At 35.0% G+C, this 17284-nt stretch overlaps 1 protein-coding gene across 1 annotated transcript in view; it reads left to right on the forward strand.

Moving 5' to 3' along the window:
* Window positions 1–17284, forward strand: part of C17H8orf34 (chromosome 17 C8orf34 homolog) — a 331115-nt gene that overhangs the window by 302364 nt on the left and 11467 nt on the right. Inside the window, 2 exon segments of the mRNA XM_060128306.1 lie at window positions 1067–1114; window positions 11948–12041. Of these exon segments, the coding sequence (XP_059984289.1) occupies window positions 1067–1114; window positions 11948–12041 (142 nt within the window).

Consider the following 17284-nt stretch of genomic DNA (forward strand, 5'->3'; position numbering starts at 1 on the left):
AATTTTTTGTTTTAGAATTTTCATTGCAGCAAGGTAGAAGAGTGTCAGGGTTGAATCCAGTCCCAGCAATGCCTTTTTTGGTTCCTGGGCTTTAAGCACTTCAATCAGCAGCTCTGCCTTCAATTTCTTTATGGATCGAATTGACCTGAGGATGCCTTACCCTCAAATTGTAGTGAAAAACCAATCAAATAAGATCATGTCTATGAGAGCCTTGAGAAGTTAAAAAGGAGGGTCTTTGAAAAGTTATAGAAACAAATGTAAGCTTTATTCACACTTATTTAGTTATCTTTTAAACACATATGGTGTCCTAGAATTTACCATTTCATATCTCAGAATTTATTTCCAAACATTTCTGGCCATGAATTATAAAAATATATCTTTTTCTAACGGAATCACTTTGCTTTTATATATATATAACCTTTCCAAACTGACAAGCTGTTTGACAATTTTGACCACCAATGTTTAGATGAGTTTGCAATATCTGTTTAATTTGATGTTTTAAATTTCAGTGATTTAAAATCTCAGTGATTACTAGTGTTCAATGAAATGCTGGTAAAAGGCACAAATAACGGAGAATTTACTAATAACACACAAGTAAGGTGAGGAAGACTGGATATAAACATTTGGAAAAGGGCAGGCTAATGAGCTGTACTCTTTTCCATAAGTACTTTTAAGTCCCTGTGCCAGGTCTTCACACAGATTTATCAAAGACAGAATTAGTGACTGTTTTCTTAATCTAGTTTTAGGTGCATATTTATAAAGTTAATAACAGAAAATCTTATACTACACATTTAGCATTCTGTCCACCTAGCTCCACTAGGTGGTTGTTTGTTTATGTGACCTAAAATCCGCCTAAAAGATATATTGTTGCCTTGAAACAATTATTATCTCCTCCAGAGTAAGAATTTGCCAAGCTGATAATACCCTAAGTACGAACTGAGATGGTGGAGGACAGTAAAGATTTGGTGTTGCTCCCAGGTTTCACTGCTCTTCATGACTCATCTTCTTTCCTATTTTCTCTTTCCTTCTCTTGACTTTTTCAACCTCTCTTCCTCTTTGCCTCTAGGGAGAAGCCTCCAGTGGAGGACAGTCATTGAAAAACTACATGGAAGAAGTGAGTTTTAAGGTAGTCTTGTAACATGGTCTGAAATCAGTCTATCATATAGGGTGAGACACTCACTTGGGCTTTCTCCATCTGCCTGTAGGGTTTCCAGTCATGCCCTCAAAAACAAGATGGTAAATAATATGCTATCAAAATAGTGTTTTGTTCCTCCTTGGTTGGGAGATCCTATAAATATTAATTTATCTTGAAAATGAAGGTAAAACTGTATAAACCTAAGGCTATCATATATTTTCACTCATAAACATTTGTTGCTATCCTAATAAATGAGAAACACATGTTTTATATTGGCCATGCACAAAAAAATAAGATATAATCATTGCTCTTATGGAGAGAATAATCTGTACCAAATTGGGATTCATTCATGTGATAAATGCTCATCAAGGATGTTATTCATACAAGCCATTAAGCAAAGTGCTATCTTGACAATAAAAATGTCTGGCAGATTTTTGTTGCAAAACCATTTAGACTCCTGGTTTTATTTTGGAGATATCCAGGGGTGCTCTGTGTCTCAGGATGTGTCTTTGGGCTGTCTGCAAACTGCATTTGGGAACTCTCAGATAAGCCAGTGGACAGACTCCATAAAACTTGGTCTGAAGCCAAACCATAATGGTCACTGAATTAGCCATCTGAATCTGTTTCGGGTGAAGGAAACCGGAAAACAGTTTGGCGATGATATCATAGAAGTAGCAAATATTTGGTTTGACTATTGCTTCTCAGCAAGACAGAATCTGTTTCTCTAAGTATCTTATTCTTTCACGCATGAATCCATTAAAAGACCATTTTGAGTGGCCTACTGAGTGTAGGAGGTAGTCCGTACATTTATTCAAAACAGTGTACCCATACTTAAACTCACTCTTGCTTCCAAATATCACTTGGAGAGGAAAATCAGAGTGCATAGCACCCCTCTAAGTCTCAAATCTCTGGTTTGCAGGCTTGTTTGGAGATGGTTGAAGTTTTACCAAAAGCACAATGGAGAAAGGGTAACAAAAGGAAAGAAAGGAAATAACTACGTAGATGGTCTCAGTTCGGGTTAGAAAATCAAAATATATGGGGCAAAAAATTGGAGAGTTGGTGCACCAGTTTTAAATTTCAGTGTAATGGATTTGATGCCGAAATTGAGAAAAATACAGTCAAGAAGTTAATGCTGCCCAAGGAGAGAAAGATACTATTTTCAATATGTACACCAATAGAACCTCCCTTTAGGATTCTGTAGTTGCCCAAGCCCTTGGCTAGCATTCCCCATTAGGGACTAGAGGTGGTAGGTCACCTCCACAAAAAGGGTACCTAATGCCTTTTGTCGTGTGTCCTGTATGGGTCTAGTACTTTGGAAGAAGAGGTGCTGGTACAGGGTATGGGCTGCATACGTGATAGAACTCTAAAAATGAGTCATTCTAATTTGGGTTCTTATCCAAGGAAAAGATCCTTATTTTCTCCATCGTTATACATGTGCAATCTAAACATGCACGTTGTAAGCAATTGTAAATACTTAATGTGACAAGGTTGGGCATTTGTGCCTTTTCACTAGAAGTGCTGGCAGGGCGTCTCTCCTCAATGTGGTCCTCTGACTAGGTAAGAAATGGGGGCTTGTAAGAAATGCCAAACCTCAGCATTCACACCAGATCCAAAGAATCAAAATTTACATTTCTAACAAAATCCCTGTGTTATTCATAAACACCCTAAGGTCTGAGAAGCTCTACCCTGAAGTGTTCTTTCCAATGCTATTTCTAGAAAGTAACTGCATACTTCATGGAAGATCCCCAATTTTATAAATATGGGTAAAAGGGAAATTCTTATTAATAAATTTATGAGTTTTATTTATTCATTTATTCTCAAAAATAATATTTTCGGTTGATTGGGGTATGTAATTTCTCCAGCTTCTGAGATTCATTACTGACTTTCAGTTTGAATTTATGACTATGTTTGAGCTGCCCAAGGTAAGCCTTTCCTTTCTAGGGGTTCAGTATCACATAGTATTTTTTTTTCTAATATTGATTGATATTTAGATTTTAGCTCTTTTTAAAAGCAGTAAACAATTATCCTTTACAGAAAAACTAAGCATGATCTTAATTAATGAACTATTAATTTATCAATAGTTGGTTTCTTTTTGCAGACATTAATGCATTTGGTCTTTAGGAAATATGTGTTCTAACTCTTTCCACTGGCAGTCCAAATATGTTAAGAATGTGAGCCATAAAAGGCTAGTTTTATTTTTTCTCATTTATACTCTTATTTCACTTTTGCCTTCCTTCTTCTTGTTAATAGAATCAGCAAACAATGGGGAACAGTATTTATAAATGTTAGAAGCATTGAAGTTAGAAGTTAAAAGTGAACTAGCAAACATTTGCTTTTATTTAGTACACACTAAAACTCACATAAACCATAGAGTTTACATTTTTATTATATTTAACATTTCTTGCTAAAGTTTGAACAGCTCTTTGCACATCAAAGTCCCTGTTTTTTTTTTTAAATTTAGTCTTATAATTAGACAGAATCATAACCACATGATGTTAGGCAATTCTGTTTAGACCTAAGTCAAAACTAAGGAGATGATATGGTCTCCTCAAAAAGTAAAGCTAAAATGAAATTTCTATTTATATTTTCTATATATTTAATGTATTATTTTTTTCAGATAGGATTTGTATTTTTGACCAAATAAAAATGAGATATTTTGTAATAGTTTATTTCGGTTAATCCTCAAAATGGTTCTAACAATTTTTTTTTAAATTGTGTGTTCTTTACATGTAAGGCAATTGCTAACTCAAGGTAGGAATAGAAACTTCACATCGCAAAAATTTTAGCTGTTAGAATTATAATATTAATATTCACTCAAAAATATATATATAATTAAAAACAACTTATCAAAATCAAGTACTTACAAAGCTTACTATACATTTTATAGAGAAGCTAATCCATTTAAACTGTCACATTTCCCAAAGGAATAACTGGAGAAATAGCATAGTACACTGATTAAAAATCCAGTAATTAATAGAGAAATGTATTAATTTGCATATGTATTCAACAAGTAAGTATTGTCAATTTAAATGATTGAGGAACTATAAAGAGCTAAAGACTGAAGTTAATGACTTTTAAAACTTTTTCAAGAGCAGTTTAGAGCCATTCCTCACAACTTCAGGAAGTTAGCTGAAGGCCAAGGCAACACACAGAGGAGTGTGAACTAACTCAAGGTGTCAAGCAGCAGCTTCACAATCTCTGAGGGTGTCAGACAGTAAAAGAAGCACATTGAGCAGGCAGGCCTTTCCAAATCTGTTGAGGCTGATTTTGCCAGCTGTACCATCTGAACTGGAAAGGGGATCAATTCTATGTAACAAAATATCTTAGGAACGTTCTTCACGCCAGTTTTGGCCTGTCTTTTCCTCCTGTGGTATATTTTGTGATTGTTAGTGTAATGAAGTTCCAACTATACTTTTGAAAGAGAGTGCATGACATTATTCTCCTATAAAAATAAGAGATAATTTGCTTTTTATCATGCACAGGGATTTACTTGTTAAAAGTGGAAATAACTATTATTCAGCATTATAGCTTTAGTCCACTTAGGAAACTAGAAAACAAGGGTTTTTGCAGGGAAACCCCATTTGGTCACCGATATTCATTAAGAATTCATACATGTTGTTAAAGGATAGCAATTTTTTAAAAACTTATCATGATGGCTTTCATACAGATGTAAAATGAACACATGTCAAGGTTTGTTTAAGTCATTAATGAATGAGGAAACCAGTAAGATGTTATAGCCAGTTCAAAGGAGAATTCTAACCCTCACATGTGTAGTCAAATAAAGAATGCTGAAATGAAGTTATAAACAGATGTAAAAAATGGCCAAACTGATCAACATCCATAAGCTAATAACCAATTACATTAAAATAGATGCAATTTGCATTTATATGGACAAGAATTATTTGCACTACTATACATTTCTATAAATTACAAAGTTGTAAAATAGCTCAAAGTCAGTGAAAGACTCGGAGCCTTTATAAAATCAGATAAACAGGGCTTCCCTGGTGGCGCAGTGGTTGAGAGTCCGCCTGCCGATTCAGGGGACATGGTTTTGTGCCCCGGTCTGGGAGTATCCCACATGCCGTGGAGCAGCTGGGCCCGTGAGCCATGGCCCATGAGCCATGGCTGTTGAGCCTGCGCGTCCAGAGCCTGTGCTCCGCAACGGGAGAGGCCACAACAGTGAGAGGCCCATGTACCACAAAAAAAAAAAAAAAAAAAAAAAAAAATCAGATAAACAAAAGGGCTTGCTAGAAAAATGACTTATTTTTCATTGACTACACCCAATAATCTTTTGCTAATTTCAAAGTCTTTTACAACTTCATCCTACAATTTCCTTGTATAGAAAAACCACAAAATGGAATGAATTAAGAAAGAAGATGAAAAAAAATTTTTTTAAATTTAAAAGAAAGAAGATGAAGGTGTCATGAAAATAATCAATAAACAATCAATAAGAAAGACTAGAAAAGAGTTTTCTTTGTGCCAAACTGAGGACTAGCCCAGAAGACTCTGCTTGTAGGGAGCAGAGTTTTCAGCACAGTTTTATATCTTGTCAGAACAAAGAACCTTAAACAAGTCAGGGTTATATTCTTCAAGGTTTCAAACAAAAGAACAGTCCAGCAAGTACACAGCAAGTCAGCTTGGTCTTGACACCTGGGCGGGGAGTCTTATCATCAAAGGAGGACCAGCATTGGCATCCCAAGAAGAGACGCATTTAATCTTTATTTTTAACATGGACATTCTTTGCTTTTGGTCAATGCATCCTTTTCTCTAAGAATTAAAGCAGATGTACAATGTATGTTTAATAGCAAACAGGCTATTTTAGTTAGCATAAAATTCAAGTTAACTCATGTATAAGCCAGAATGACTTTCCTATATCTCAATATGTGAAAATTTCTTTTATCAGAGGGCAATCCCAATGTGTAGTGTAGTTGTAGTGTAGTGTAGCAAATATGTCAGGTAAAATTTTTTAGCAACTTGTGTTTATTTTGTAATATTTTCCACAATCTACCATATTTTTGTACTGATAACTTGGTTATTGCTCCCTTTCTTTTCTTTTCCCAGATCCTATTCGTTCCAACTTATATTTTCTCAAATGTATTACTTCCCTGTTCTTATGTTTTAATTGCCCTTTGATGATATGCAAAAGAAATAAACTATAGAAGTATAATTCACTAAAAAGTTACAGAGTTCAGCCTGATAATACTAGCCATTTCATTAACAAAGTTATTTCCAAACTTTATTAATTTAAGAATGTAAATTATATATGGAGAACTTTATTTTAACAGAAGTATAGGCTTAATTCTTTGTCAGTATTGCAGTCTATTAAATGTATGTAAAGTGGGGTGTAATTTTATTTTGCTTTATTTGCAACATGCTTCAGCGATACTTACTGTATATAGATCTCATGGTTATAGAAGGGAAATGAAAATGATTAATCCTTTTTGAAAGATGGAAACTGATGTTTGGTGTGTTATTTTCATTCTTAACCAAAGGGAAAGAAATATTTAGTTGCCTCAGAGTTAAATTATCCAATGGTGAAAGTTTGAGCAAAGGAGCATTTTTTTTTTCTCTAAATAACCTGAATAACCTATGGCCACACATGACATAAATCACTGATTGATTGCATTTAGAGAATCCAAAAATAAACTACCCACGTGGAATAACAATATCGCTAAAGTTTATAAAGCACTTACTCTGTTAGCAGATAAAATGATATGTTGATACAGGGCGAGAGACTGTTTTCCATATGATACATGTCACTATTTCCCACCACTCCTGGTCCCTGGACATTTACATACTTATGGGGAAAGTGTTTTAGAAAAAGGATGAATGTCATTTCTTCTGAAAGCAATCCAAAGAACTTGCTCTTGGGAATATGAAACAGTTTGCACTGTGCTCATACAGAGTTTAATATTCCTGTAGAAAATTTTTTGAATAAGTTGGCAAAGAGGAACATGTCAACTCTTGTTTTTAAAAATGTTCACGATTTTAGCTCCTTGACCCCATCAAAAATAATTATAAGAAGTCTGATGGGCTGAACTTTGGACATACATAGTACTGCCTGCTGGTATTGATGAAGCAAACAGGTGCATTATATTACTAACTGTATTCAAGGGAAAACCAAAGTAAAACATTCAAATGATCTATTAATAGCAATATTTGTACTGTCTCTATGATTCTGATTACAACATCTCAACATTTTAAAGTTTTTCCCAAACTAGATATTTTGCTGAGCTCATGTTTCATTTGTATTTTATATGATTTGCAATAAACAAAGAATGGTTGCAATAAACAAAGAATAACTTGCCTGTTCAGTAGTAAAGCCATTAAGACCAGAAACCAATCAGTAGTATTACTTAATATTCTGAACTATTATGGGAAAAAGTAACACCATTGACTTCTTAGTCATATCTTTTCTTACGAAAACAGATTTTAGGATTTGGGCCAAAAAGCTAAATAATCAAAATACTTTTTCAATTAAAAACATTTTTTCATGATCACTTTAAACTTTTTTCTGTTTTAAACAAAGAACTTTTGCCATTCGATTTTACCTTATAAAACCAAAAAGATCATTTTTCATATTTCCTCTTTAAACACCAGAGACTCCATGTTCTATTTTTGAAAAACTGCAGGAATGTGATTATCCCTCTCTGTTACATGAAAATTTTTTAAATTTTACTTCTGCTGTTCTTTATACTGTTATGGAATTTTAAAGCTAAGATTTTTCACGTTTCTGCTGCTTCTGTAGTATAGCCCTATAAGACCAAATCCAATACTTGATAAATTTGAAAAAAAAAAAGTTAAATCCTAAAAATAAACACTGATTTATACCTAAATTGTATATTCCAAGATGGAATATCTTTAACGTTTGCTGACTTTTCCTACAATAGTTCATTTAGTTCCTCTCACATTCTACTGAGAGTCTAAAGGAATCTAGGTATAGAAATTTACTAATTGTAAAGTCCTAGAGATGATCTAACCCAGCACCTTCACACGCTTCATTCTATCCCGAGAGGGGAACTGACATGCCCTAGATTAACCGGGATAAAAAGCTGTGATTCCTGACCCCTGGGGCAAGGACTTTTCATTGCAAAGACCATCTGTCATTTGGTAGGAATTTAAATTTTAGTTCGATTAACAGACTATTTTCAAGAGCTGGTGATGCTAAAAGAGTTTTTAATGAATCTCATTAAATTTTTTTTTATTATTTCAATTTTTTAAATAAACTTTTTTATGTTAGAACAGTTGTAGATTTACAGAATTATTGTGAAGGTAATACAGAGTGTTCCTATATACCTCCCCTGCAGTTTCAACTATTATTATTGCTTTACATTAGTATGGTACATTTGTCACAATTAATGAATATTAATACATTATTAGTTACTAAATCCATGCTTCATTCGAGTTTGTTGTCCCAAGATGCCACCTAAAATGTCACATTACATTTCGTTTTTTAAAATTAATTTTTTATTGAAGTTTAGTTGCTTTACAATGTCACATTTTGTCTCATACTTACATCTCCTTAGGCCATTCTGGGTTGTGACCATTCCTCGGACTTTCCGTGTGTTTGATGACTATATGTATTTCCTTGTGTTTGAAGAGTACTGGTCACATATTTTGTTGATTGTCCCTCAGTTGAGGTTTGTATGATATTTTTCTCATGGTTGGACTTGAATAATGTATTTTGAGGAGGAATACCATAGAGATAAAATTCCATTTTTATCCCATTCTATTAAGGCTACATACTATCAATAGGAATTATTGCTGTTGATGTTAACCTTAATCACCTGGTTTCAGGTAGTATTTGTCAGTTTTCTCCACTGTAAATTTACTCTTTTTGCTTTCTCTTTCCATATTGTACTCTTTGGAAGAAAGTCGCTATACACAGCCCACCCTAAAGATGTGGGAAGTTATTTTCTGCTTCCTTCCTTAAGTATTTACATAAATTATTTGAAATCCTTCTGCATGGCATATTTGTCTATTCTCACCCACTTGTTGATTTAGTCAATCATTTATTTTCATCAGAATGGATTGATAGACATTTGTTTTGTATGTTGGGTAGTAACCCAATGCTACTTTATTTCGTTGCTTGAATTGTTCTAGCTTTGGCCACAGAGAGATTTTTCAGTTGGCTCCTTTAGCCCTTTGATATACCCCGGCATTTGTGTGTGTGTGTGTGTGTGTGTGTGTGTGTGTGTGTGTGTGTGTGTGTGTTAGCACTTTTTTTGCTTTCTGGCACAAGATGCTCCAGGCTTATCTTGTATCTTGTATATTTCTTGCCTTGGTCTAAGAGTCAGTCCTTTGTCCAAGAGTCTTGATTCTTTCATTGAAAAGGGTATTAGAGGGCATCCCTGGTGGCGCAGTGGTTGAGAGTCCACCTGCCGGTGCAGGGGACGTGGAGCGGGTGGTTGTTGTTTTCATTGCTATTGGGGTGTCATTGTGTCTAAATCCTTTAAGCTGCCATAGCAGCAAGATATATGTATGATTAGTAACCATTTATATATATATATATACACACATATTTATATGTGTAGCCATCTGTATGTATAGTAAGCTAAACATGAGTTCACACTGATGTCTCCAACTCTAATATCAATACATTATACATGGAACATTCTATCCTTGCTTATCTGTAAACTCCTCTCCAAGAGTGAAAAACTTGGCTTCCAACATCTGCCATCCATTTACTTTGTTCAATTCCAGAATATATATACACACACACACACACACACACACACACATATATTCAGAATTTTTAACCTATAAGCCCATAACTTTATCCACTATAATGCAGTGCTTATGTACATTTGCTTTTGCTTCTGATCTTACAGGCTCCATGCATTTTCAGAGTTACTTAGGTCAGCACCTTATTCCCCAACCCACTTCAGTGAGGTTCTTTTACATTTGTAATTCATTTAGATTCTTTTTTTAGTATCTTGCCTTCCCTCCTGGGACATCCCACCTTCCTAATTGATTTTTTCATTTGCATACATTAAGGTTTACTCTGTGGCCTGAAGTTCTACAGGTTTTGACAAGTGCTTAATGTCTTGTATTTACCATTAGTACATCACACAGAATATATCACTTTCCTAAAAGATCCCCTGTGCTTCACCTATTCAAGTCCTTAATCCCCTTTGTAACTCCTGGAAAACTGTACTTTTTTAAAACTCTAGATTGGGACTAAACATATCCAGAGGTAACCATCACAGTCAAGGGATAGCTGATATGTTGTTTCTCTTATACAGCACTTATTTTAAACAAAGTGGACACTTAATGTTTGGTGTATCATGTTTCTTAGAGATCGGGGTCGTGAGCCTTTATTTTTATCTTGTTAGTATTTTTCTGAACAAAATAAAGCAAAATATCTCAAGTTGGAGGAAAAGATCTTTCTTTCAAAGAGGGGGAAGATGATGAATGAATTGAGAGGTCAAAAGAGTAAATGGACAGGTAATATTGATTTTATGTTTTTAGTTTTCAAAGTTATGTTTGAAAAGATTTTATTGAATGATGACTCAATAAATTTAAAATTGGTATTTATATTTTATTGTCAAAGGGACCCATCCTTCCTTCCTCCTTCCTTTCTACCCTTCATCCTCTCCTTTTTTTCTCTTTCCTACTTCCTCATACACAAATGTTTACTGTGTACCTGTTAGTGAGTACCTGTTTTTCCCCAGACATTATAATGGATACTGGAAATTAATAGGTAAAAAAAGTTATCCATGGCATAAAGGACTTTCCACATTATTTTTGAGGCCAGAAGATATGAAAGGACAATTACTATATAGTGTTTGTTATATTGATACAATAGGCACACAAAGGAGTAAATCTGTCTTGGAGCGTCAGGGAAGGCAACAGAGATGATACCTGAGCCTTGGGAAGAGTGTTAATGTCTGAGACAGATAAATATACTGCATTCTAGGCAGGAAGTATAACATATGAAAACATCTAAGTAGATTAGAGAGAGTGACAAAATTAAGGTGCTACCAGTTAATTAAGCTGGAGTGGAAGTGTCAGTCGAGGTGGGATGGAGATGGAAGTGGTGGTAGAACAGAGGCTAGACAAGTATAGCTCGTGGAGGGCCTTGAGTTGAGATTTTATGCTGGAAATTATGAGAAGACTACTCAAGGGTTTATGAACAAGGTAATGAATACATCATGTGACATTTTAAAAAGCTCTACTTGGCAAGGAACTGGTGGAGAGAATTAGGGAGGGTATGAATCTTAATCCTAGAAAACTTTGTAGATGATTATAACTACAGTCAGGATGGGAGATGATGAGAGTCTGCTTTAGGGCAATGACAGAGGCATGGAACAGCAAGGAAGTATTTGAGAAATATATTAATAAAAATAGGAAGTAATATGAGGAAGGAGGCAATGAAGTAATACTGAAGGGTAAAGTTGAGAATGTTCTCTAAATCCTACTAATCTTTAATCTCATTTAAGGGAATTGGAACCTTGATGGCAAACAGGCACATTTTGTGCAATTTTATATTGAATATTTCATTATTATATTTCCAAGAATGGGTGCTAAGAATTCCATAAAAATATTAACTCAGGGAGGAACATAGTCTAGATATTTCTTCTTATTAAGACATTAAATCTTATTTAAAGGAGAATGTCAAAAAAATGAGTTCAGAGTTTGTGACATGTCCATGAAATGAAAATGAATTTAAGCTTAAAATTCTTCTCTGTTGTGAGGAAATTCTTGTTATGGTTTTTTGACATGTAATTCATAGAAACTGAAGTGTTCACCCATATTGGTATTCACAGTATCATTCTAGAGGTTAATCCAAATAAACTTTTTCTTTGGCAGGATGACTCTTTAAAGCAATTGCAGGTGGTTCATCAACCGTGGATCCTGCCAAGTGACACAGAAAGTGAAGGAGTGGAAGCAGAACAAGAGAAACGTGAGTAGACGCTGCTGTTTATTGACAAATTGCTTTTAACCAAAGGACATCCATGATGATGGTACATGCCTTTCCCAGTATCAAACGATGTCTGCAAAAAATTCAGACTTATTTAGGGAGAACATGTAAAGCTAAGCTATACTTTTGGTCTAAAAATCTTGATTCACTGATCTCTTAATTGTGGTGCAGAGGCCCATAAACTTTAACTTTCTGAAAAGCAGTGTAGTACGTTAAAAGAAGGAATTATTATTTCTGAAGACCAACATAAAATATCCATTTGGAATGTGAATCGTCTACTAATGCTGTAGATTTATATCATATAAATCTATATTTATATCATATATCATATCATATATACAGTGATAACTTGTGATTATTAAAAAGTTTCAAAGTATGTTAGGATTGGCTCGTTATTATTTTTGAAAGTATCATTATTGGTTATATGGATACATTTATGTATGTAGAACTGTTCTAAATTCACAAAACAGATTAATTTTATAATAGTAGCTAAGACAAAGAGAATATACAGCTCCTGATTTAAGTCACTGGATTATAATCATAACAAGAATGAATTACTATAATTTGGCATGACTCAGTGCATGCTCTCCAGGGGTTACTGACATTGTCAGACAGATGGGTTCAGCATGAAGGTGAGAAGTTAGTGTCTGGATCATAGAGGAAAAACATCAATTTTTAAAATAATAAGATATCAGAATCTTACTTTTTTTTCTTTACCAGTGGTAGCCTGCAGAGACAAATAAAAATTGTAAGTAGTAATGTAGCAGTCATGATAATTGGAGTGAAGCAATTAATTCACTATTCCCCTGAGCTGCAGTCATCAGAGACACCTGATATATTACACAGGTAGCATCATGACTCTGTACCCAGGGAAATCCAGGAAATTACTTTTCCAGGTTAAGAGGCATTTATAAAGATCCTTATCCCACTTCCATAACTGCAGGCTTATGTGGCCAGAGGGAGCACAGCCAGGAGAGGGACCTAAGAGGCAGGTGCTCAGGTGAGAGGAGGAGACAGCCCCAGTGTCACTCAGCTGACACATTCGAAATGCCGTGAATAAATTAGTGACATTGTACAGATTCTAATGGAGGGAAACACCTTCCATAGAAAACAACTGATGAAGACTCAGAAAGTAGACTGTACTTCAAGCATGTATTATAGAGTAGTTTGGAAGATCTTTAATGCAAGTGATCCTAAGTAAAATAGTCTAGGAAAGGAGCAGCATAGGGTACAAAGAAGAGCATCCCCTAAATCTGAAAGAATTACTACGAGTGGCCCGGAACTTTTATGAAAACAAACGCAAGCACATTTATACCTCCTACTCCCCACACATTTAAACATACATAAGCTCTCATTCTAGAGTTTGGATTTAATAATTTTCATCAAATTCTTTTGAGGTCTTCATAAATTTTGCATTAAATAAATCCTTCAAGCGAATATGTGTGTATATGTGTGTGCGTGCGTGCACGCATGTGTGTATTGTATAAAGACAATATATATAATTGGGCTAGCTGTACTCTCTCAGATTCAACATCCAGGTGCCCAAAGTGGGCATGACCAGGTAAACAACACCCTTACAGGATGCACAGTGTATTAATTCTATGAATGTGCTATAACTTTTAATGAACTAAAATCAAGAAAATAATCAATCAGAAGTATATTTAATCCAAGTCCAAATTCAGACTTACTTACTTTCCCTGAAATCCATGTGCCTCCATCAGTATTAAGTCTGGAAAACAGCTTACTAATTTAAAGGAGATTGAAAACCCCCAGAACTTTCTTCAACCCTTGTCCTGTAATCATATTGCCTTTCTGCCATATACTTTCACAAGATTTTGTTGATAAGTTGTAATCATCTTCTCTTCTATTAGGGTGCAAATTCTTTGAGGGAAGGAATCTGTTTTCTTCATCTTATTTAGCTACATAATAAGACCTCAATAAATATCTGAAAATTTAACAGATGAATGAATGTATAGGTTTCTTGGGTACTTTCTAACTTGTTTATCAGGACAGTTATAAATATGAAACAGATAAAATGAATAATAATTGTGACTGAATAATTGTCCTGAAAATTATAGTTTTATTAAAATTTTAATATTGGATTTATAGTTTAGCCATAGATTTTGCCATATGGTCTATCAGTCACTCTGAAGAAGGTCATTCTTAAACTCTCCTAACCATAGACCTAGAACCAAAAATATTTGATTTCAGGAATGTCATACTTGGAGGTGACCCTTGACAATGGTAAACTGTTTGAAATAAAATCAGGTTTTAAAAATAATTAGGTGGTAATAGGAGCCATCAGGAAATGGAATGCTGGCTGGCAGTGCAGCCAGACTCATAGTACAGAGATGCAAATACTCTTCAAGAGCAGCATCTAACATTCAAGTACTAGAACAAGTGTAAGATGGAGCCACTGAGGTTCCGATACTTGTATTCAATGTATGAGTTTTGTGGAACAGCTGGCAAGATATGTATAGATCATCTACCTCTTTATTTTCTCAGTGAAAAGAAAATAAGTGACATAAGTCTATGTGAACCCAGCATCTGATTTATAGTGTAGAGGCTCATATATTGGAAATTTATGAGTGAGGAAAAGGACAAGATTCATCATTCCAATGGCAACACCTGTTTGTTGACTCAGCTTTCTATAAATTATACGTAGGTAATTTTATGGAATTTTCAGATTTCTCCTGAGACAAAATTATCATGGTGGAAGGTTTCCAGATAATGTTAGGATCTTTGTAGTTATGCATATTTCTTATTGTTTCATTTTAAAATAAAACTTAGTACAAGTAAGTTTTATAAAAGCACCATTTAGGAAAAGACATCTTGAATAATTCAATGGGAAGCTTTAAACAGTTTTATTATAAACAAACTGTTTAAGATAAACTGTTTAAGATAAACAGAACCCTTAAATAGACTTTTTGTCTACTCTGATTTTAGTATAAAAGTCTACATCACAAATTTAAAAAACTCACGTCAGGAGTGTGGTTTTTTTTGTTTTTTGTTTTTTTACATCTTTATTGGAGTATAATTGCTTTACAATGGTGCGTTAGTTTCTGCTTTATAACAAAGTGAATCAGTTATACATATACATATGTTCCCATATCTCTTCCCTCTTGCGTCTCCCTCCCTCCCACCCTCCCTATCCCACCCCTGTAGGTGGTTACAAAGCACTGAGCTGATCTCCCTGTGCTATGCGGTTGCTTCCCACTAGCTATCTACCTTACGTTTGGTAGTGTATATGTGTCCATGCCTCTCTCTCGCTTTGTCACAGCTCACCCTTCCCCCTCCCCATATCCTCAAGTCCGTTCTCTAGTAGGTCTGTGTCTTTATTCCTTTCTTACCCCTAGGTTCTTCATGACATTTTTTTTCTTAAATTCCATATATATGTGTTAGCATATGGTATTTTTCTTTCTCTTTCTGACTTACTTCACTCTGTATGACAGACTCTAGGTCTATCCACCTCATTACAAATAGCTCAATTTCGTTTCTTTTTATGGCTGAGTGATATTCAGTAACATTGTATTTGGTATGCTTGCTGGTGTCCCACAGGGCCTCTGAGGAACTGTTCATTTTTCTTTTCTGTCTGTGTGTGTGTGTGTGTGTGTGTGTGTGTGTGTGTGTGTGTTCCTCAGGCTGGATTTGGACTGACCTATCTTAATCTCTTTGACTTTTTCTTATGCCAGCTCAAATCTGTTGATGAGCCCCTCTAGGGAATTTTTCATTTTAATTCCAGAATTTCTGTTTTTTTTCCTTTTATAATTTGTATCTCTTTGTCGTAGTCTTCATTTGGTGAGAGCTTATTCCTATACTTTTATCTATTTTACATGATTTCCTTTAGTTCTTTGACTATATTTCTAGTAGTTGATTAAAAGTCTTTGTCTAGAGATTCCATCGTCTGAGCTTCCTCAGGGAGAATTTCTTTTGACTGCCTTTTCCCCCCCATTTATGGGCCATACTTTCACGTTTATTGTGATATCATGATTTATACATCATGTCATTTTGTTGTTGTTGTTGAAAACTGTACATTGAATATAATAGAATGTGGCCACTCTGGAGATTGGACCATCCCCACCCTCCAGGGTTTGTTTGTTGCTGCTGTATTTTCTTATTGTTATTGCTACTTTTTGTTTACTAACTTTCCTAAACTAATTCTGTAAAATCTATATAATTTGTTGTACACAGATACTGAAGTCTTTGCTCAGTAGCTTAGTTGTTAGCTAATGGCTGGACGAAGTATTGAGGCATGCCATGAGCACTCCAGAAGTTTACAACTGTGCTTAAACAGACCTTCTAAGTCAATCAGAGGTGAGAGGTAGATCCGTATCGGGTCTTTCCTGAGCAGGTGCAAAGCACTGCACATCTGTGTGGCATTTCTAAATCTACACGCCTATGTCAGAGCTTTTGAAAGCCTCCTATGGACGTATCACTTACTGTATTTTTTTAAAAAATTTTTTGGTAAGCCTTTTGTTTGCCTCAGGAAGCTTCTGTATAAAACTATAGTCCCTGATTGTTTTTGACAAATGTTATATGGACAGGGTATCTCACTGAGTGAGCTCTAATTCAGGTCAAACAAACAAACAAACAGAAAACATTCAAGGGAGGCATTTCCAGGCAGCTTCCATATAGGTCAAATAGTGACAACTCTAGATATTTGGGGAAACTCTAAACCTGTTCTGCCCCCTCTAGTGGATCATAGGCTGTTTGTTTCATAGCTACCATCATTGTGAGAATGCTGATTTTCAAGACTCCCGCAGAGCAGGAGAGAAGGATATTAATACTGGGTAAAATAAAACCCTACATAGTTATTGTTTCTATTGAGATTCAACTGCTTTTCTTTAATAAATGTTCTATGGATTGTTGCAAGCCTTCGATAAATTTCCCGAGTTCGGAAATAGTTGATTTCAGTGATTCTTGCTCATGTTGTATTCTCATTGCATTTATAGAGGAGCACATTTTTTGAGATCTCTATACCTGCATTCCACAAGTGCTTCTCCTCCACTATTTTTCTTGATTTTATCAGCCTAGTTTTCTCTTTGTTTGAGGAACGGGAGTATGCTATCTTCATAATAGGTTATAAAATTGGACAATATCTGCTTCTTAAAGTCCTGTCTCATGAGAAGCTATTAAAAACAAATTTGTGGGGCTTCCCTGGTGGCGCAGTGGTTGCGAGTCCGCCTGCCAATGCAGGGGGCACGGGTTCGTGCCCCAGTCCGGAA

The sequence above is a fragment of the Lagenorhynchus albirostris genome, chromosome 17 (genome assembly GCF_949774975.1).
Source record: "Lagenorhynchus albirostris chromosome 17, mLagAlb1.1, whole genome shotgun sequence".
NCBI lineage: Eukaryota > Metazoa > Chordata > Mammalia > Artiodactyla > Delphinidae > Lagenorhynchus > Lagenorhynchus albirostris.